We start from the raw sequence: 21,410 nt of genomic DNA on the forward strand, positions 1-21,410 counted from the left end.
GCTCCAGTACTGTCCATTCAGAGATGCTCTGTTGAGAGTCTTAAAATGTTGAGTTAATCAGTGGTGGCATTCTTAAGGAGGGGTGTGTGTGTGTGTGTGTGTGTGTGTGTGTGTGTGTGTGTGTGTGTGTGTGTGTGTGTGGGTGTGGGTGTGGGTGTGTGTGTGTGTGTGTGTGTGTGTGTGTGTGGGATGTGTGTGTGTGTGGGATGTGTGTGGGAAAATAAGCATTGAAGAGTATTCCACCCTTGACCGAATAACAAAATGCGCTTCAAGCAGTTACCTTTATGGGAAACATAAATATCCAATTTTGCTTCAAGAAGACAAGTTTATATGATAGCCACACGATTGGCAGACAATAGAACTGTCTCTTTGCCCAAGCTCTAAAATTAGGATACAGTATAGAGAAGGTAGTACAGTCATATCTCATGGAAGACCTTCTCATATCCTTACTCTCCTCTTTATTAGAATTTCACAAAATGGCTGTTGTTATGACAGTAGAAAGGCAACCAAAAAGCAGATAACACAATTCTATTTCCATTGGTGATAGGTTTCTGTAGACCTCCTGCCTCAAATCAGTAGTCAGCTCCACAGTCAGTGGTATAATCAGAGCCTGGCTTCAGACTTCCACAGCTTTATCCCAGGAGGTCTTTAGAGGGAAAGATCAGCTCTAGGTGTTTATTATTATTTTTAATTCATAGGATTTTCCTTTGTGTTACTTAGCTGATAGCTTGATTTTTGGTGCTTTTTTAAGTTCTAGAAACACATATTCCTTTTCCCCCTCATTTTAAAAGGATAAGAACTTATTTGTTTAATTTATGAGATTTTAGTCTGGTGTCTGCTGCCTGGTTTTTAGGGTTAGGGTAGTTGTATGTCATATTTGTTGGAAGTTGCCCTGAGGAAAAGGTGGCATACAAATGCAATAAATAAATACATTTTGATAACTTACTAGTGGTAAAGAGAAGTAGCTCAGGACATTTTTCATTACTCAGAAGTAGCTGTCATTAATAAAAAGGCTGGTGACCCCTGATCTAAGACCACCAGAGTGTCAAAATTGCATACATTTACCATGATGTTCTCAACCCCCAGGTATGCATGGCAACCATTCATACTTATGGGATAAAGGATAATTTGATTTATTTGTTTGCTGGATCAATGTTTACCCTGCCTTTCTGTTCAAATAGAGCCCTTAAGATGACTCACCCAAAGTGTGAAATGATTGTTAAATAATAAATGGTAGCACACTGGGCCTGTAATCAGTTCCTGTAATAAAATACATATAACAGAGCACAGGTTACTGTAGACCAGAGCACTAAAATCAAATTGTCAAAAGCTAGGGAGATTTTTAAAAAATAAATGTTCAATTTAATAGCAACATTTAATTTTTTAAAATCTAACATAGTATTTAAAAGAAAATGGAGGGAGTGAAGGATAAACATTTTGGGGAAGATTATTCTTCAGCTGCAACACCAACACAGGGAAGGCCCTGTCCTTGTTTACCAAATACCTAACTTTAGAAAGGAAAGGTGCATAATGTAGGGTACTATTAGGGTGGGATTTTAAAAAATGATTTCTTCCATTTCTCAAGTCCAAGATGGTTGCCCTCCACTTTTTCCTCTCTTGCTCTCCTTTCCCATGGAGGAGAGCTGATGAAAGCTAATAAGCTCTCCCTGCCAGACAGCTCATGGAGGGGGCTTGGATCTGGAAACACACAGGACACTCAAGTTTCACGCTTTCCCTTGTTAGCTAGTGAGTGGTGCCATGTGGGTAGGTGGCTTAGATGGAAGCCTACCCTGCTCTAACCCATCTGCCGTCACCTGCTTGCTGAATAGGGAAGGGGGCTTGGGCCCCAAAGCACAGGTGCATTTTCAGTTCTAAACCCCCTTCATCAGCTGGCTGGAAATGTTATGCTGGAGAGTCTAGCTCAGGGGTCTGCAACCTGGACTCTCCATATGTTCATGGACTACAAATCCCAATTGGCCATGCTGGCAGGGGCTGATGGGAATTGTAGTCCATGAACATCTGGAGAGCTGCAAGTTATACCCCTGGTCTAGCTCATCCGCTGCCATTACCCCCCCTCACCCCCAGCCAGGCAGCTGAGATCTTATGACAAACTGTTCATTATCTTGGTTCGTATTATCTTTTTGTGGTAGTTGCAGTGTTTGCATTTTTAGTTGGATTTAGTTTTTGGGGGGAAGTGTTTTACTTCTTAAAAAATAAGAGCAAAGGGGTAACAGTATGTTGCAAGGGTGGGACGAAGGCTATTTTCTTCTGTTTTCAATTTTTGAAATTGAGCTATTTGGCAACTCATGGCTGTATGACAGATGTAGGGGGAATTTAAACTTAAAAATTCAGCCTGTGGCCCTTGATGGGAAATGTGATGATGTTGTCAAAGCATAAAGAAATTAACTTTCTTTGTTTTGCCTGCAGCTTTGTTTAACCTCATACCCGTGGGTTTACGAGTGGTGGCGATTCAAGGCGTTCAAACAAAACTATACTTAGCGATGAATAGCGAAGGATACTTATATACATCGGTAAGTACTACCCCTCTTCTGTTCCTTTTGGGATCCCCGGACCCTGGAACTGAATTTTGTGGTAGCTCATCATTGTGGGAGCTGAAACAGCATATCAGGGAGCAAGGGCAGATCCTTTCTCTGTCCCAAGCCTTGGAGAACAGCTGAGTGTCTGGCCCAGCCAGATCAATGGTTTGACTTCATACAAAGCAAGCTTTGGAGGGCTCGTAGGTCGGTGATAATGCCCCTACCTGGAAACATAGAGGATCCCAGGTTCAAGCCACAGCATCTTCATCTAGCAGTTGATTGAGCTAAGATGACGGAGTTTCTGTTGCGCTGGACTCTGCTTTCTGGAGAACTGTACCTTTTCAGAAAGGATATATGTGGCAGAAGGTGATGGATGATTTTTCTTTGCTAGAATCCCTGGAGAGCAAAGCTGGCAATACTGAGCTAGATGGGCTAATGGTGTGACTTAGTCAATTTAAGTGGCTGGATATGGTCAGAAGGATTGTAAAAATGAGGGCATTGGTATTCATGGATGCTCCATCTTTGTCTGGTATGTTTGAGCAGGTAGGCAAGTAAAAATTGTAAATGGGCAAGTGATTTTTTTTTCATTTCATGGAGAACCCATATGACATAGTTACAGCGGGTTTGAACCTGAGTTCAAGGACCCTCTCCGCACTGAAGCTCACCAGGTGACCTTCAGTTAGACATCATCTGTCAGTCTAATCTACCTCATGGAGTTTCTGAGAAGTTCTAATGAGAGAGCTGAGTTCACCAGCCTGGGCTGTTTGGGGGAAACATAGGGTAAAAATGTGATCTGTATTTTGGCAATACCTCCTGACTGAGAATACGGGCCATTGGGATGAGAGATGCTCTCTCTTTTCTGTCTGTGGTTGTTTCTTTAGTCTGCATTAGGCGAGAACTAATGTGTGTTTTTCAAATGAGTATGTTTGCCAGAAGAACCCAGGCTAGTAAGTGGAAGGCAGGCTGGCCATTAAAAAGATCTGGCAAGAGTTCCATTTAGCCTTTTGCCAGCTCCAGGGATGAAAACAGACATGCCTTTTTTTGGAACTCTCATCAACTGATACTCTAAATGAAGCATTGAATATGAGCGGAGCTCATATGGTTTCTGCCACTTGCAGAAAAACTCATATGGTTTGTGCCACATCACTTTTCCTTGTCTGACAGCTCTAAGCCTGTAAAATATTTTGTGCCACCAAAAGGTAATACATGGGTTGAGGGAAAGTTATTAGAGAAGATAGCGTTTTGTTTGCACCACAACGAATGACAGCAACAATTACTTTTTGTTTGCCGTTTTTATGTGCAGGAAGGGATGCTCTGACATGGCTAGGAAATGAAAGATCTATTTGTGTTTCCAGTTGGAAACAAGGATTCTGTATGTGATCACGGAGAGTATTTACAAATATTTGTGCCTAAAATTTGTGTGTGTGTGCGTGCGCGCGCGTGTGTGTGTGCGTGTGTGTGTGACCCTTGTAAGTTGCCTTGAGCTTTTTGAGGATAACTAAACAATCATGGGCTTCCTCTGGCTTTCTGAGAGCTTAAGGAAAATGATCTTCTCTTTCTGTGCTTGCTAATTGGAAGTTTATTTCTTGTTCCATTTCAATGGTTTGCTTTGCTTGCTAAGAGCCTTGATGCATAGCAATTACCCTGCTGGGCTTCAGCAAGGAGGCTTCAAGGCTGGGTGCGGGCAGTGGAGACAGGCTGGCCAGCCGTGGAGCTGCTGATCCGTGATCAGGAACAGGGTGGAGTAAGACTGCAGAAGGCTGCCGAGGAGTGCGTGGGCCGCCAGTGCTCATGTTCGACAGTCAGATTTTTCTAGATATTTCTCACGTCTGCAAAACTGCAGCCAAGAAAGTGCCTCGGGTGGAATACGCAAAAGGTTCCCCAAGCAGAAACAGGCTGTTCTGTTGCAGCTGACTCAAGTTTTAAAGAACACCAATGACACACTTTCAACTTCGTGGGGCCAAGCTCTCTCAGTAGGTATTAGGCCCGATGACTTGATGGGACCTCTGTGTTCAGAAGCAGCAACAAAAGAGAAGAGGCAGTTTCGTTTCCTTGCTCCTCCTTGTGAGCCTTCTGAATTAAGCTTGTGGATTGGGCAGTGTGGGAAACAGGATACTGGAATAGGCGGGTCATTGATTTGGTCCAACAGGTCTCTTCTTACGCTCTTATATTTCTTCTCCTCAAGAGCTGAGGTGGTAAATTTCTGGGCTGTGCCATTTCAGACTCCAGGAAAAATCAAATGGTTTGACAGGTTTTTTGAAAAGAAAATTACTACGTGTAGCAATCTAGCAGTTCAGGACCTAGCATAATAACCATATTTCTGATTGCTTCTTTACAACACATGGCAAGCTTTTTTTATGTAAGGGAGGCTGCATTTATTGACAGTGGTCTTCCCCCCACCTTCACCTCAGCATCATATGGTAGGCATATTTGCTTTGGAGTCTGAGGTGAGGTTTCAAATGCATTTTATGATAAGGCATGGGAGAGGGTTGCTGAAGGCATGCTACAGGTGAACTTGCCTTGCTGTTGTCTTTAATCAATGCAAGATGTGGGTTCGGTTTTATTCTGGTTTCAACTGGATTAAAAAAAAACCCTAATTGTAAACTGCCTTGAGCAACAAGAAAGGAGAGAGTATAAACGTTTTAATAAATAATAAAGAAAGGTGAGCTCCCAGTTGGTCGCTGGCAGAGTTCACGTCAAACAGCTTTGTGCCTGTGCCATAGCTGCTTGTTCTACATCACCAGGACGTCGAAGTTCCAGTAGTCAGAACTACTTGTCATAGGCCCCTCCCGCACACGCAAAATAATGCATTTTCAAACCACTTTCACAACTGTTTGCAAGTGGATTTTGCTATTCCGCACAGCTTCAAAGAGCACTGAAAGCAGTCTGAAAGTGCATTATTCTGCATGTGCGGAATGAGCCATAATCAACAAATTGGTATTTCTGCCTTTTGATGATGTTATTCATGCTATCATTGTTTCAAATGGAGACAAAAAGAAGTTACTGTTGACATTGGTAAGCAGAGGGGGATGCTGGTTTATTATAATAATGAGCAGACACGGAAGGCACAGAGACATCTAAATAACAAATTCCAGTTCGAAAGTCGTTTCTTTTAGTTATGTGACTTTTAAAACTGGAGGCAGTAGCAGATGAGTGACCCTTCACAACTGTGAGAGAAGCCATATAATCTCATGAATTGGACACAAGCAAATTTGTTCAGACAGGTTACAAATTATCCCCTTCTTGCTCAAAACTGTTGAGCAAGACATGAGCCCAACTGGTGGATATGCTTAGTCTGCTGTTGACAATGGGAAGTATTTTTTTTAAAGTCCCACTTGGCCCTCAGAAGCTGTTATGAACTGGAAGTAGCTCTTTGGAGCTGGGCCGACTTATTTGGGGTGGTTGCAAGACTTTTTCATGGCTCCGTATGATCAACCTTCCCCTTTAAAAAAGTCATCTGTCTATAAGCATTGCAAGTCAGACCCTGTTGTGCTTCAGGCAATTCTCTCGAGAAGGTCTTTTACAACACATGGCATACTTGCCAAGATTTAAAATCCCCCCTGGCCTCCTTACTCTCTTCACTAATGACAGCAAAGCCCATGGGGTAAATGTACTGAAGACTCTCCTAACATCTGCAGTTAGAGGATGAAACTCATTCTTTGAGAAAAGCAGCCACACCAGGAAGTAATGAATATGCGTGCGTACTGATGGGTATGGACCCTTACATCTGGTGGCCTTATTGTGCATTATGTGGCAACAAATCAAAGTCTGTAGCTAAACAGATATTCCTGACTGCTTGAAAAATTGATTAGTACTCTTTTATTGTGTTTGTGTTTCATACTTTTTAGGTATGCTCTGAGGAAAAAACATGTAATGTGTGAATCAACCCCCAGATGCCACTTCATGCTCTTTCCACTTTGGGAAGCCTTTTGTTGTTTGGCTGTTGTGGGTTTTCTAAGCTGCATGGCCCGGTCTGGTAGTTTTTGCTCCTAACATTTCACCTGTATCTATGGCTGCCATCTTCAGAGACATGTCTTGGTAACAGGTGTTTCTCTCTGTGGTACAGACAGTGTTCAGGGAGAGAAACACATCTTACTGTAACATGCCTCTGAAGATACCAGCCATAGATGCAGCCACACTGTTAGGAGCAAAAACTACCAGACCAGGCCAAGCAGCTCAGAAAACCCACAACAGCCAGTTGATTCTGGCCGTGAAAGTTTTCAACAGTACTTTTGATGTTTCCTGAGTTGTGCTCTGCTGTCTTTGGTCAAACTACTTTTTGTTGCCTGCTCCACCCACATGACACCGTGATGTCACTACATAATGGCAACATGGGCTGTTCTTGTCTGTAGTAGTCAGGTCTTTGAAGAAGTAGGTGCCCACCAGCTGGCTAGCTTATGCTTCCAGGAACTAAATGGCAGGAGGTTTGGCGAAAAGAGAGAGAATGCGATCTAATCAATAGTCTGTTTTGCAGGCTGCTGCTATGTAAACACCTTTAAAATGGGTCATTTCGTTACATCTACATATTTGTACATGAATTTTTCCCAGTCTTCTTTCTTTGATTTCAGATGTCAACATTAGCTATAGTGACCACAATTATTTTGACTTAAAAGAAGAATGCAAATCACTTTTGAAAGGGTCTTCTGTCTTCTCCCAAAGGCCATTCAATGAACACAGATACAAATGTATGGCTTGAAGATTGTTTTTATGTAAGAGTATATACATAACTTTATTTTCAGGATATTTAAAAGAATCAGATACACCCCAGTACTACAAGAGAATTCAGATCAAGCAGTGCGATCCCTTTCTCATAAAGTACTTATAACCATCTTCCTGAAGCAATCACATCCAATGTCAAGTTTCCAAAGAGCTGCTTAACAAGTAAGATTTTTAACTAAAAAGAGAGAGAGAGAGAGCAGCCCTACTCCCACGCTATTTTGCTGACCAGTTTTGAAAATCCTCTTGTGTTTCCAAATCAGAAGAACGTCTACTTTAAAGCCTGGAGAGCTGCTGCAAGTCAGAATGATCATTAGATTATTGGCCAAAAATGGGTTCCCAAAACAGTGCAAAGCCATTTAAAACCAACAAGAATAATTGACATGTAATTAGAAATGTGCATGAAGATCTTATGATGTCCTCACCCAGGCATGATGCTTGGCTGCTTGTCTCTTCTCCCACTGTTTTCAGCAGTGGCTGTACTGCTCCTATTCAAGCCAAAATGACTTTGGAGTGGGGTTGCAGTGTGAACGGGTAGCTGAAGTTTAATCCAGATTTTTGGCATGCAACCCAGGGCTTATTGCGGCCATGGCCCTGATTCCCAAATTTCATTTCTTGTGAAATAAGGAATTAGCCATTTCAGACCCAGAGATTCAAGGCAAACTTGAAGACTATATTCTGCCCAATCATGTAAGGTAGTAAGAAACAAATCGGGCTTCTACCATCTGTTTTTCTAGGCCAGGGGTAGGGAACCTGCGGCTCTCCAGATGTTCAGGAACTACAATTCCCATCAGCCCCTACCAGCATGGCCAATTGGCCATGCTGACAGAGGCTGATGGGAATTGTAGTTCCTGAACATCTGGAGAGCCGCAGGTTCCCTACCCCTGTTCTAGGCAGTGAGAGAAGTCATGACATGCTTGCTACATCTTTCCCTGATGCACATTGCTATTGCATGAAAATAACCAAGTCCGGCAGGAACAAATGGCCCTGTCAGAAGATGCTAGATGAAGCATCCTTCTCTACCTTTTTTTGTGCATGAGCAGATGCAAAGCAACTGATAGGCCACACACAACAATTAATGTGTTTGGCATAATTAATAATTCATTTGTATGATATGCAAATTAAGCTGCCAGGATTTGGGGAACTGCAATATGGCAGCTTGATGTTGGGGGCACAGGATTAATTGCATGTTTTTTGGGTCTTAGCCTATAATTTGACTTCAGTATACCTATTAGGAGTCCTTGGTGGTTAATAACATGTGTAACACATTATTAATGAACCCGGTTTTCCCTGTTTGCCTTTGCACTGAAGATTCACCCCTCCAAGAAGCGATTGCAAACAGTCTGGGTTGCTGTGGGTCCTTTGGTTTCTAGAAAAAAAACGTAGCTTAGCAATTTTTGTAAAACTCATGTTGAGGGAAACATGATGGGCTGAACCCGTTGGGGAAGAGCCCTGTGCAAAGTTCTTCCCCAAACTGGGATAAATAGCTTTCTCAGCTCATTATATTTGGACTGTGCAGAAACCATCCTTGATGTGACTCCTCATAGTATGTGTGTGACAGAGAGTGCTTTTGTATATATATGAAATCAGCCAGATGGATTTGCCATTTGGTGCATCTGATGAAGTGAGCTCTAACTCTGGAATAAAATTTTGTTAGTCTTTTAGGTGCCACTGTTTTATCCTGATAAAGAGTTCTGGAAACCTCAAAAGCTTTTACATTGTGTTACTATAAGGTTGCATGTCAATAGACATTAACCAGACTCTGATATTGACAATGGTAGTCAACAATGCATGATATTTTTCCACAGCCAGATCTGAGAAACATGAGAAAGCCAAAAAGAGATTTTACTTGAGCATCCCCCAGCCCCCCTTTGCAGCTGGTGGGAAAAGCAAAAATGTTTACGTCTAGCTAGGTGATTTACATTATCTGGTTGTCCAACTACGGGGTTGTGGAATGCAAAGGCGAGTCTGGGAGAATCTGAGAAGCTAGGCCAGCTACAAATTAGAGTCTGCAAACTGAATGATGTCATTTCTGACATGATCAGGCTTTGGAGTGCCAAGCTCCCGACAGGAGGCAGCAATGAACTGTCACCGAATTAGGCATTTAGTAGCTGCAACTGTGAAAGGGAAGAGATGGTTGATAGCAGAAGCTGTAAAACCACTTGGGTGAGGAGTAATTGATCAGGACTCTGACAGTTAACAATATATCTGTTGGTCCTAATAAAAAGTCATCCTTGATTTTTGGGAAGGGGCAGTGCTCATTTACATGCAGGTAACATAACTTCTTGTGCATTTGTGTTCTCCAGTGGTGCCAGCTGCCCATGGAAAGAAATGTTTATGATGGAAGCATTCTCTGAACCTCGATAGTATTCCATAGTACTTTGAAGAAGCCATTCCAGTGTTCCTAAAGCCCTACATGAGCGGCCAGCTCACTCTCGATACACTTATGAAGCAGATTGACTGGATGTATCCAGTGTGATCCAGGATGTTAAGCTCTCCACTCTATGCTGGCCTTTTAAAGTGCCTGTCATTTCTAAGCTGTCTAATCCATGAGGGTCCAGCAACACAGTTTACAAAAGGCAAACAAGGATATTGGTAGCAAAAGGTCTCCCTGGTTTCTGCATTTGTGCAAATAAGAATAAGTGACAAAAAGCGTTCCTTTGAACCCAAGGCACCTTGAATTCTTACTGATGGCAGGATTCTTGTTGTGAAGACAAGATTAGTTCCCAGCGCTGATACTTTGCACATGTCCTATCTCCAACATCAGTCTGCCCAGTTTTATTTCCCTCAACCTGGGATTTTCAAAAATTGCTAAACCAGCAATCATTTTGCAGAATCCCAGGTTGGAGGCACTTTATTTCCCTCCGTCCCTCCCTTCCGCTGTGGCGTCCACAGTAAGGGAGAATCATGGCCTGCCATTGCCATGGCAGGGAGCCCTCCCCTTCCTTCCTTCCTTCCTTCCTTCCTTCCTTCCTTCCTTCCTTCCTTCCTTCCTTCCTTCCTTCCTTCCTTCCTTCCTTCCTTCCTTCCTTCCTTCCTTCCTTCCTTCCTTCCTTCCTTTCTTTTTTCTTTCTTCGTATTGCACATGTCCAGCTACACAGGTGCAGCCGATTGTATTGTGGGGAAATCGGCATGGCTGTGCGGGTTCATTTTTGCATGCCTTCATAGCCACACATGTGTTGCAGGAAATTAAAAAGAGAGAGAGAAGCGTCTCCATGCAAAGGTGTGAAAGCAAGCCAATTGTTTCCATGGGCTCCAATAGCTGCCTGAACGGCACACATGTAAACAGGAAAAAGGAAAACCAGTTCCTTTATAACGACTACAACCCTTTATACATTTGCTGTGTGGAATCAACCATTGATTGTTCTTTCATGCTCTATCGTTGTTCATTCCTGTCACAGGAGGAGCTAAGGGCATAATATAGGAGAGAGGACAGTGTGTTCCTAAACAACTGTTTTTTGGAAACGGTTTGAAATTTATCAGCTGTGACAAGTCACAAAATATGGCTTACTGTTGTGTGATGCTATCAATGGCATTGGGCTGCCTTTGAGAACAATTTAGACCCATGTAAAGATTTAAACAATAGATAAATGGATAGCTGTAGTGATGTTTTTCTTTGGGAAAAGTTCCACCATCTACTGCTATCCAGGAGCATCGGGGGGCGATGGCGCCCACGGCAAAATGGCACCCAGTCCCTGCCCCCTCACGGAGCCCCTCCCCCGCCCACTTACTTTACTTTAAAAACTTACTTTAAAAACAGCCTGCTCCGGCAGCCAGAGCCTGGCTGGTGGGGCAGGATGGGGTGAGGGGGGGAAGGGTGAGGGGTCTGGGGGCGACCTCCTGTGGAGCACTGCCCCCACTTACTTTATTACAGCTGCAGCTGGATGAAAAAACAACCTGCTCTGGCTGCTGGGGCCTAGCTGGTGGGGCAAGGGGGGAAGGGGTGTGGGGGTGCCTCCCATGGAGCCCCACCCCCTGACCACTCACTTTCAGCTGGCTGCAAAACAGCCTGCTCTGGCCACCAGGGTCTGACTTGAGGGGCAGGGCGGGGTGAGGGGGAAGGGATGTAGGGGCAATTTCCACCCCATGTGACCCCAATGACATGCGCCAGGGACGGGGTGCCCTCTCTGTCCCGTTGTAGCTCCACCACTGCTGCCATCCCTATTTGAAAACCAGGTCTACAGGGGCTTTTCCACACTCTCAGCATACTCCTGAATTTATTTGCATCAATCCACAAGTACTAGAAACAGTTTGAGCATAGTCCTCCTGCCCATCTGCTCTCCCTCTGAATTTTCACTGATGTAGAGTCAGTTTATTTTTGTCCACATGTGCTTCATTAATGAAGATTTTCAAGTGAGGAGGCTACTGCTGTTGGTGGCATCATTGGTGGCATCACAGCAATCCCCCCCCCCCCCGAAACCAAGGGTGCGTTTAAAACAAGTGGCAATACAATACTGATATAGGTATAGTGTTGTAATGCTAGTTTAAGCAGGTTCTCTGAATTCCTAGCTTTCATTAAAAAAAGAAATCTGTAGTCCCCATCCCTCACAGAGATATATAGAAAAAGGGATATCTCTGTGAGGGAAGAGATTAAAGATTTTTTTAATGGAAGATGGGAATTCAGAGAACCGGCTTAAACTAGCATTACAATACTATTCCAATGCACCGATATTGTTGTGCTTTTTAAAAAATCTTTTAAAAGAAACTAATCATCTTCAGGGTGGGGCAGGGGGAGGAATGGTTCAATGATGACAGGGTAGCTATTGAAAAAGTGGGAGTTGCTGAGACAAAGAAAACTGACAGAAACATGACGCAGGAGGAAAAAGCTGACTCAAGATTAGCTTCGAAATAAAGATGGAGGGGGGGGACTAAAAACACGAAAATGTGTGTAGCAATCAGGGGATAAACGGAAGCAGTATAGGACCACAATAAGTGTGTGGGGGGGAATCTGTGTGGAAAAGCTCTAGGTCTATTATTACTTGGATCACAAAAGCATGTGAATGTACTTCTTTTGCTGAGGGGATTCTCTCCCTGGGGATATTTGTCTGTCTCCTTCTGTTGCTGTTTTCTACCAGCAGCGGAGTGGTGTTTTGTCTGGTGTTCCCCCAATGCCATATGTTTTAATCACTGGTTTATGTGCTTTTACATACATACTTTGGTTGTGGTCTTAATTGTTTTATGATGTGTCTTCATAATACTCTCACTGCTTTCCCTGATCGAGCAAAACTGTGGCATGTGATTCTTATTAATAAAATCCAATCATACTTGAAGAAAATTGCACGGTGACGAAGTCAGAAGGGTAGCACTCCAACTTAGTGGGAGTTCCGTTTTCAAAGGATGCTCCTAGTAAGCCAGGAATTTCTAACATTAAGGGGGAACTCAACCTACCTTCTTAAAACATTTTGTCTTTCTAACCAGAAATGGTAAAGTCAAGGTCAGAATATATTGGTAGACATTTGCATTCACTCAGGTTCGGTTGCTTGCTGTTCAGACGTCTTGTGACCTGTTAAGCTTGAACTCCTTTTGGTCAATGACAAATTTTTCATGCAAAACAGTTTTCAGTATATTAGTATTGTTTTTATAAATTAAATGAAAGGACAAGGGAGAGTTTGTAAGGCAGGCAAGAATTTTGGCCAGCATAGGTTTTTCATTCTCATTGTAGAGACCTGACTAAAAATGTGGTAGTACAAATCTGTATGTGCAATAATTCCATTCAACAGTCAGGTTCTATGGCACCTCTGCCTTAGAACTGCAGCTTCCCCTTGCCTCAAGCTCTGTGTTGTTGTTCGTGAATGACCCTTCAGTAATGAGATAGACCTTTTTTTCTTCATTTTTCTCTCTTTCTCTCCTGATGGCCACAGATTTGAAGTTGCCTAACCCATTCAGGTGATCTGGGTGAGCTATCAGTTCTGGCATCTGCTGCTGGAGATTTACTCAGAGGAGTGCTTCTGTATGCACTTCTGTCCTCCTGCTCTCAGCGTGTCTGTGGGTCAGCTTTGTCTCCCTCCTGCAAGGCTTCCGGTTGCTCTTGGACAGAGGCATAGCTCCAAGGGGGCTGGGGGATGCAAGACACACCGGGCACACACCTCTGAAGTGGTGTGGCGAGGGTGTTCCAGGGGCGAGACGGGGCAGGACAGGGCAGGGGCATTCCAGGGCAGGATGGAATGGGTGAGATCGTGGCGGGGCGGAGGACACACCACTGCACCAGGCACTTTTCCCCCTCGCTCCGTCCCTGCTCTGGGACCTCAACCACTCAGGGTTCTGATGAAAATGAGTCATCCTGCCATACTCTTTCTCTGAGGAAGGATTCCTTGATGGCTGAATCTGGGCCCATGACAGAACCACGTTTTTTGCCCAAATTTGATATGCAGTAATGCACGATCATTACTGCAGCAGTCCCCAATTACAGGTAGATTCCCCACATGCAACAATTACTCCTAGTACTCTTTATCAATCACCTCAGCATCATAGCGTTCTGTTTCTGTTGCAATCCCACTGCTTCAAAATTGCTCTCTAGTCTCTACCCTAATGTTACATCACTAGTTTGATGTGAAATTGACAAAGCTGATGCAATTGATCCTGCTTCTTTGTATCTCTGCCTCAATATGACATTGCTAGTTAAATATGACAAAGAAAAAAATTAAATCCTTTTTGAAAATGAGGGAAGAGAGGTAGGAAATGGCTGAAGGGGTGGTTGACCAACCATTCACGGCATGATTAAGGACCAGATGTTTTGAGCAGTGGAGAAATAAAGACAGTTTCAACATGATCACAGACTGAAGGGAAGCTGGATTGGAAATCGATGGAAAAAGTGCTCGAGAAAACAATGGAGGAAAAATGAAGGGAAAATGTTTCCAGAACCAAATGGAGGAAAAATGTGTGGAATCTAAAGGAAAACATGCAGCATTTGGCAGCAAGCTGCATTGTAAATTATCCATGTGGAAGAAAAGGCCATGGGTGAAATGAAAAGTCCAGCATGAAGAGAGGGTGGAGAAGAAAAAGCTCCTCAAAGCCAGCATTCTGGTCAGGGGGCAGCTGAGCCCAATGAAGACAGGGATACAAGTCCAAAGATCATTTGATATATTGACTGGGATTAAGATGATATTAACTTAGAAGATATCTTCAGGAAGGTAGATGAAAAGCCAAGGGCTCAGCTGGTCTGGCAATTTCTTATTGTCCCTGTACCAGCAGCCTAACATAGCAAAACACATTTGGCCATTCAAAACCGCTGGCGGCAGGATTGGGAACTCTGGAGGCTTATAAAATTGGGTAGCAGGGAGTTGTCACAGCCGGCTTTAGAACATGAGAGTTAAACTTGGAAGGGAAGCCGCAGTGCTTTAAAAGTCTCTTGTTGACTTGTGCCAATCCCTTGGACCTGGGGTGTAAAATTTCTGCTACAGATGAGTGGAAATGACTAGTTACTGCGCCAGCTCCAGTACATCTTCTGTGGAGTTTGCCTAAGAGATGTTCCCAATAGTTCAGTGCTTTTCCTTTTTAACTTCTCTCTCCATTGGCATAGTCTGTTTTGAGATCGTCATGCCATTCTGTTTTTAGAAGTCTCTGTACTCCCCCTAGAAAAACCAAACTCAGGGAAGTAAATGAAAAGAGGGTGACAGTTTTGAATTTATCAACTGCACCCACCCACACACTCTTTGTGTCATTCTGAAGAAGCCTTTGAAATGGTTCTCCAGATCGGAGCTCACACAAACGGCAAGTAAGATCTAACACAGGGGAGACAGGGAAGGAACTCAGTTCTGACATTCCTCAGAGTGGCAGCTCAGGATGGCCTTGAAGGAGGCTGCTGACTTGAGAAGAATAACACAGGTGGCGCCTTTTCTTTCTTGCAGGAGGCAGCTGGTATAATTAGAGAGAAGGAGGTGCCATCTCGGAAGGTGGGTTCTGTGCTCCTTTCTCACCTTGAAACTCTCCAGTTTTGTTTCAAGTGGGCATATTTAGAATCTGTAAATTCTCTTTGGGAATAGAGTGAAGCCAAAGGTCAAGATGTCACAGTTGCTCATAGTGGGGAAGTTCGGCGCCTCTGTGAAAGCCAGACTGTGAGTGACAAGATGCCACTTCCAGGGAAAACTCAAAGTGACATCACACTGCTCTAGGAGGCACTGGAAAATTCCGGCGATGCCTAGAATTAAATGATATCACTTCCAGTTTTCCCTGGAAGTGACATCACATAACGTGCCATACTGCCTTTAAAAAACAATTCCCACGCTCAAAGGACCAGTGGCAGAAAGAGCAAGCTGCTGGCGGAGAACTGACAGTCCTGCCAGCAGTGATCCCAATTGTTGTTTTCCTCTTGCTCTGTCACTCTCACACATCTACAACATGTTTGTTTTGTTTTCATTTAACCCTCAACTGGATCTGTGTGATCCCCAATGAATTCCTTAGCACTGTGTCCACATGGAATGTGGCAGTTTGAGCATCAGCGTGTAGATAAATGTTGCATCTTGAGACTGCTCTAACAGCTCTGCGGCAAGCTCAGGGCCTGCATTTGAATGCCGGGTCATATTTTTTTTCAGGAGCTCATGTTATGAAATCTCATGCCTTGTACCCAGGAGACTGTGTCAGCCTGAAGTTCTGTCAGTTATCTGGGGAATTCTCATGTAGTAACAACAGATCAGAGCTCGGTGCCTCTGCCAAATGTATTGTGCTTGCTGCAAACATTTCCTGGACAATGAGGCAACCGGGAGTTTGCACTACGGAGCTCAAGTAAACCCATCAGAGCAATTGTTTTCATTGCCTGCTTATTTACAAATTCATTTAAGATTATGCTGGAGTGAGGTGCTATTCAGACAGCTGAAAAAACTCCCCCGCAACGCAGGGCAGCATGTAGATGCAAAACCACCGCATGGGACTCCTGGGTATGTCCATGATGGTGTTTATACTCCTGCTTCAAATGTCCCCATTCTGCAAAAATTAAATCCCAGTTCTACTAACTGAATAATGATGCTGAGCAGTCACATTCCCGCTGCCTGGGGCCTCGAAGGAATTTCCCTACAGAGTTTGGAAGCTTGAGGTATTTTTGGGTTTCATGGTAGGATTAGTCACCATTAAAAAAACCTTCTTTCAGTTATAACTCATTCCTATTTAAAACATAGTTAATTATGAACACACTGAAAGTGTAATTGCAAACCTTGTATTAGCATGATCTCTTACAAAATTGAAGCCAAATTAGATATTGTCGCCCAAGGAGGGGAGGAAGTGGTCCAAGTGTGCAGCAGACATAGGAAACCCCACTGTGAGGGTAAAATTTGACCATAGCCATTTTATTGGTGTGCTGGCAAAAGGAAGCAGAGGCTCAGTATAGGGGATGGATCTGGCACTGGGCAGCACATCTGCTGTCCCCCAGTGATCACTGGGAAGCATGTCTGTTGTCCCCCAGTAATAACTTTCCCCCAGCCTGACACCAACACCCGGAGCAGCAAGATAGTGGGTGCTATCTGGGCACTGGCCTCTGGATAAACTCCCCTTGCTGCCAGGAGGCATGAGCCACCAACACCCCCCACCTGGGCATCTGGTTCACTGGCTTGCTCCACCCCCTAGGCCTCTTATGGGGAGGGCCAGCATGCAGGTTTCTCCTCCCCTGAATGGAGCAGCCTATGCACAACCCGCTAAAGAGCGAGGCCACCACTCCTGCCAAAACTTCCTAAGCCAACAACATAAGAACATAAGAACATAAGAACATAAGAACAAGCCAGCTGGATCAGACCAGAGTCCATCTAGTCCAGCTCTCTGCTACTCGCAGTGGCCCACCAGGTGCCTTTGGGAGTTCACATGTAGGATGTGAAAGCAATGGCCTTCTGTGGCTGTTGCTCCCGAGCACCTGGACTGTTAAGGCATTTGCAATCTCAGATCAAAGAGGATCAAGATTGGTAGCCATAAATCGACTTCTCCTCCATAAATCTGTCCAAGCCCCTTTTAAAGCTATCCAGGTTATTGGCCATCACCACCTCCTGTGGCAGCATATTCAAACACCAATCACCGTTGCGTGAAGAAGTGTTTTCCTTTTATTGGATTCTAATTCTTCCCCAGCATTTTCCGTGAATGCCCCCCTGGTTCTAGTAGTATTGTGAGAAGAGAGAAAAAATTTCTCTCCTAATCAACATTCTCTACCCATGGTAATTTTATAGACTTCAATCATATCCCCCCTCAGGCGTCTCCTCTCCAAGCCTAAAAAAAAAGAGAGTCCCAAAGCGGCTGCAGCCTTTCCTCATAAGGAAGGTGCTGCAGTCCCTCAATCATCCTCATTACAGCCCTTCTCTGCACTTTTTCTATCTCTTCCAATATCATTTTTTGAGATGTGGCGACCAAGAACTCGACACTGAAGTACTCCAAGTGCTGGTCAGCACCACAGCAGCTTTATATAAGGGCATGACAATCTTTGCAGTTTTATTCTCTCAATTCCTTTCCCTAATTATCCCCAGCATAAGTTTGCCTTTTTCACAGCTACCATACATTGAGTTGACATTCCCATGGAACTATCGCTGGGCAGCCCAAATCCGCTTTCTGGTCTGTGACTGATAGCTTTTGCAGCCCCTGTATATGTGTATGTGAAGTTTGGATTTTTTTGCCCCTATAGGCTGCATCGCTTTGCATTTTGCTACATTGAACTGCATTTGCACCATTTCTTAGCCACTCACTCCTAATTTATCAAGGTCAGCTTGGAGCTCCTCGCTTAATCCTTTGTGGTTCTCCACCACCCTACATAATTTCCCAGTATCATCTGCAAACTTGGCCCTACGCTACCCACCCCTACTTCCAGGAGTCATTTATGAATAGGTTAAAGAGCACTGGTCCCAATACCGGATCCTTAGGGGACACGACTCGCGACATCTCTCCATTGTGAGACATTCCCATTTACACCCACTCTTTGCTTCCTGTTTCTCCAACCAGTTTTTAATCCATAGGAGGACTTCCCCTCTTATTTCCTTCATTGCTGAGTTTTCCTCAATAGTCTCTGGTGAGGAACTTTGTCAAAAAAGCCTTTTGGAAATCAAGTAGACAATGTCCACTGGTTCCCCCACTTATCCCACATGCCTGTTTGTCCTCGGGAACTCTGGTAAGTTTGTAAGACAGAGTTTGCCTCTGCAAAAGCCATGCTGACTCTTTCTCAGCATGAGTCTTGCTTTTCTACATATTTTATAATTTTTATCTTTAATGACAGATTCTACTAATTTACACCAGGAACAGATGTCAAACTGAGCTGGCCTGTAATTTCGGGTCCCCCTAGATCCTTTCTTAAAGATTGGTGTGACATTGGCCATCTTCCAGTCTTTGGGGATGGAGGCTGATTTCAGGGATACGTTGCATATTAAAGTGAGAAGATCAGCAATTTCATGCTTGAGCTCTTTAAAAACTCTTGGGTGAATGCAATCATGGGCCCAGGGGATTTGGTAACATTTGGTTTATCAGTGGCTGCTTAAGAACTTCTTCCTTGTCTACCATATCTTTGTTAGTTCCTCGGATTAAGCCTCCTAAAACAGGTTCCAGGTGCAGGAATTTTCCTCACCTCCTCTTGAGTGAAGACAGATGCAAAGGAATTCATTATTCCAGCTTTTCTGCCAATCTCCTGTCATCTTTTAGCACACCCTTTGTTCCTTTGTCATCCTAACGGGCCTGCAGAAACACCTTGCTGGCTTCCTTAGCTTTTGATGTACTTGAAGAACTGTTTGTTTGCTGGTTTGATGTTCACTGGCATGTATGTTCCTCACCGTCCTTTTTTGCCTCCAACAACACTTAAGAGCAAGAACAGAACATAAGAACAAGCCAGCTGGATCAGACCAGAGTCCATCTAGTCCCAGCTCTCTGCTACTAAGTGGCCCACCAGGTGCCTTTGGGGAGGTTCACATGTAGGATGTAAGCAATGGCCTTCTGTGGCTGTTGCTCGAGCACCTGGACTGTTAAGGCATTTGCAATCTCAGATCAAGGAGGATCAAGATTGGTAGCCATAAATTGACTTCTCCTCCATAAATCTGTCCAAGCCCCTTTTAAAGCTATCCAGGTTAGTGGCCATCACCACCTCCTGTGGCAGCATATTCAAACACCAATCGTTAGTGAAGTGTTTTCCTTTTATTAGTTCTAATTCTTCCCCCCAGCATTTTCAATGAATGCCCCCCTGGTTCTAGTATTGTGAGAAAGAGAAAAATTTCTCTCTGTCAACATTTTCTACCCATGCATAATTTTATAGACTTCAATCATATCCCCCCTCAGGCGTCTCTCAAACTAAAGAGTCCCAAGCGGCTGCAGCCTTTCCTCATAAGGAAGGTGCTGCAGTCCCTCAATCATCACAAAACAGCCCTTCTCTGCACTTTTTCTATCTCTTCCAATATCATTTTTTGAGATGTGGGCCAAGAACTAGACACAATTACTCCAAGTGCTGGTCGCACCACAGCTTTATATAAGGGCATGACAATCTTTGCAGTTTTATTCTCAATTCCTTTCCCTAATTATCTGGCATAGGTTTGCCTTTTTCACAGCTGCCATACATTGAGTTGACATTCCCATGGAACTATCAACTAAGGCGCTTAAATCCCTTTCCTGTCCTTGACTGATGCTTTTGAAGCCCCTGTAGCATGTATGTGAAGTTTGGATTTTTTTGCCCCTATGTGTGCATCACTTTTGCTACATTGAACTGCATTTGCCATTTCTTAGCCACTCACCCTAATTTATCAAGGTCGGCTTGGAGCTCCTGCTTAATCCTTTGTGGTTCTCACCACCCTACATAATTTCCCAGTATCATCTGCAAACTTGGCCCTGCATTACCCACCCCTACTTCAGGAGTCATTTATGAATAGGTTAAAGAGCACTGGTCTATCACGGATCCTTAGGGGGGTTTACTCTACATCTCTCCATTGTGAGAATTTCCCATTTACACCCACTCTTTGCTTCCTGTTTCTCAACCAGTTTTTAATCCATAGGAGGACTTCCCCTCTTATTCCTTCATTGCTGAGTTTTTCTCAATAGTCTCTGGTGAGGAACTTTGTCAAAAAAGCCTTTGGAAATCAAGTAGACAATGTCCACTGGTTCCCCTTATCCACATGCCTGTTTATCCTCAAAGAACTCTAGTAAGTTTGTAGACAGAATTTGCCTCTCAAAACCATGCTGACTCTTTCTCAGCAGGTCTTGCTTTCTACATGTTTTATAATTTTTATCTTTAATGACAGATTCTACTAATTTACCAGGAACAGATGTCAAACTGACTGGCCTGTAATTTCGGGTCCCCCTAGATCCTTTCTTAAAGATTGGTGTGACATTAGCCATCTTCAGTCTTCAGGGATGGAGCCTGATTTCAAGGATAAGTTGCATATTAAGTGAAGATCAGCAATTTCATGCTTGAGCTCTTTAGAACTCTTGGGTGAATGCAATCTGGGCAGAGTTGGTAACATTTGGTTTATCAATGGCTCTTAAGAACTTCTTCCTTGTCTACCATATCTTTGTTGGTTCCTCGGTTAGCCTCCTAAAGCTTGGTTCAGGTGCAGGAATTTTCCTCACCTCCTCTTGGGTGAAGACAGATAAAAGAATTCATTATTCCAGCTTTTCTGCAATCTCCTGTCATCTTTTAGCACACCTTTGTTCCTTTGTCATCTAACGGGCCTACCGCTTCCCTTGCTGGCTTCCTGCTTTTGATGTACTTGAAGAACTGTTTGTTGCTGGTTTTGATGTTCACAGCCATGTGTTCCTCATAATCCTTTTTTGCCTCCAACAACCAATCGAACAAAGCAGATCTGATGCTGTGCAGCCAAAGGTCCCTACCCCATTCTGACAGATGGATGCCATCATTTCAATACAGCGCCTGAAGGCAAAACGAAATGTCTCGGTGGGTGACGCACCTCCCCCCAGAGATTGCACAAGGCATGCCACTGTCTTATTGTCATATAGATAGGGATGCCAACCTCAAGGTGGCGCCTGGCAAACTCTCAATATTACAATTGATCTCCAGGCAACCAAGATCAGTTTTGCAGGATGGACTCTATAGCATTATACCCTACTGAGGTCCCTTTCCTCCCCAAACCCTGCCCCCCACAGGCTCCAGCTCCAAAATCTCCAGGTAGTTCTCAACCCACAGCTGGCAAGCCCACATGTAGGGCTACAAAGCTCTTGGTGGGGCCTACAGTTCTCCTGAGATTGGGGATGCCAACTCAGGCT

At 44.0% G+C, this 21,410-nt stretch overlaps 1 protein-coding gene across 3 annotated transcripts in view; it reads left to right on the forward strand.

The window, feature by feature from the left end:
- Positions 1 to 21,410, forward strand: part of FGF13 (fibroblast growth factor 13) — a 217,521-nt gene that overhangs the window by 177,464 nt on the left and 18,647 nt on the right. For all 3 annotated transcript variants that reach the window (XM_048514017.1, XM_048514018.1, XM_048514016.1), the window contains one exon: positions 2,428 to 2,531. In XM_048514017.1, the coding sequence (XP_048369974.1) occupies positions 2,428 to 2,531 (104 nt within the window). The remainder of the gene's footprint in view (positions 1 to 2,427; positions 2,532 to 21,410) is intronic.

The sequence above is a fragment of the Sphaerodactylus townsendi genome, linkage group LG13, assembly GCF_021028975.2.
Source record: "Sphaerodactylus townsendi isolate TG3544 linkage group LG13, MPM_Stown_v2.3, whole genome shotgun sequence".
Classification (NCBI taxonomy): Eukaryota; Metazoa; Chordata; class Lepidosauria; order Squamata; family Sphaerodactylidae; genus Sphaerodactylus; species Sphaerodactylus townsendi.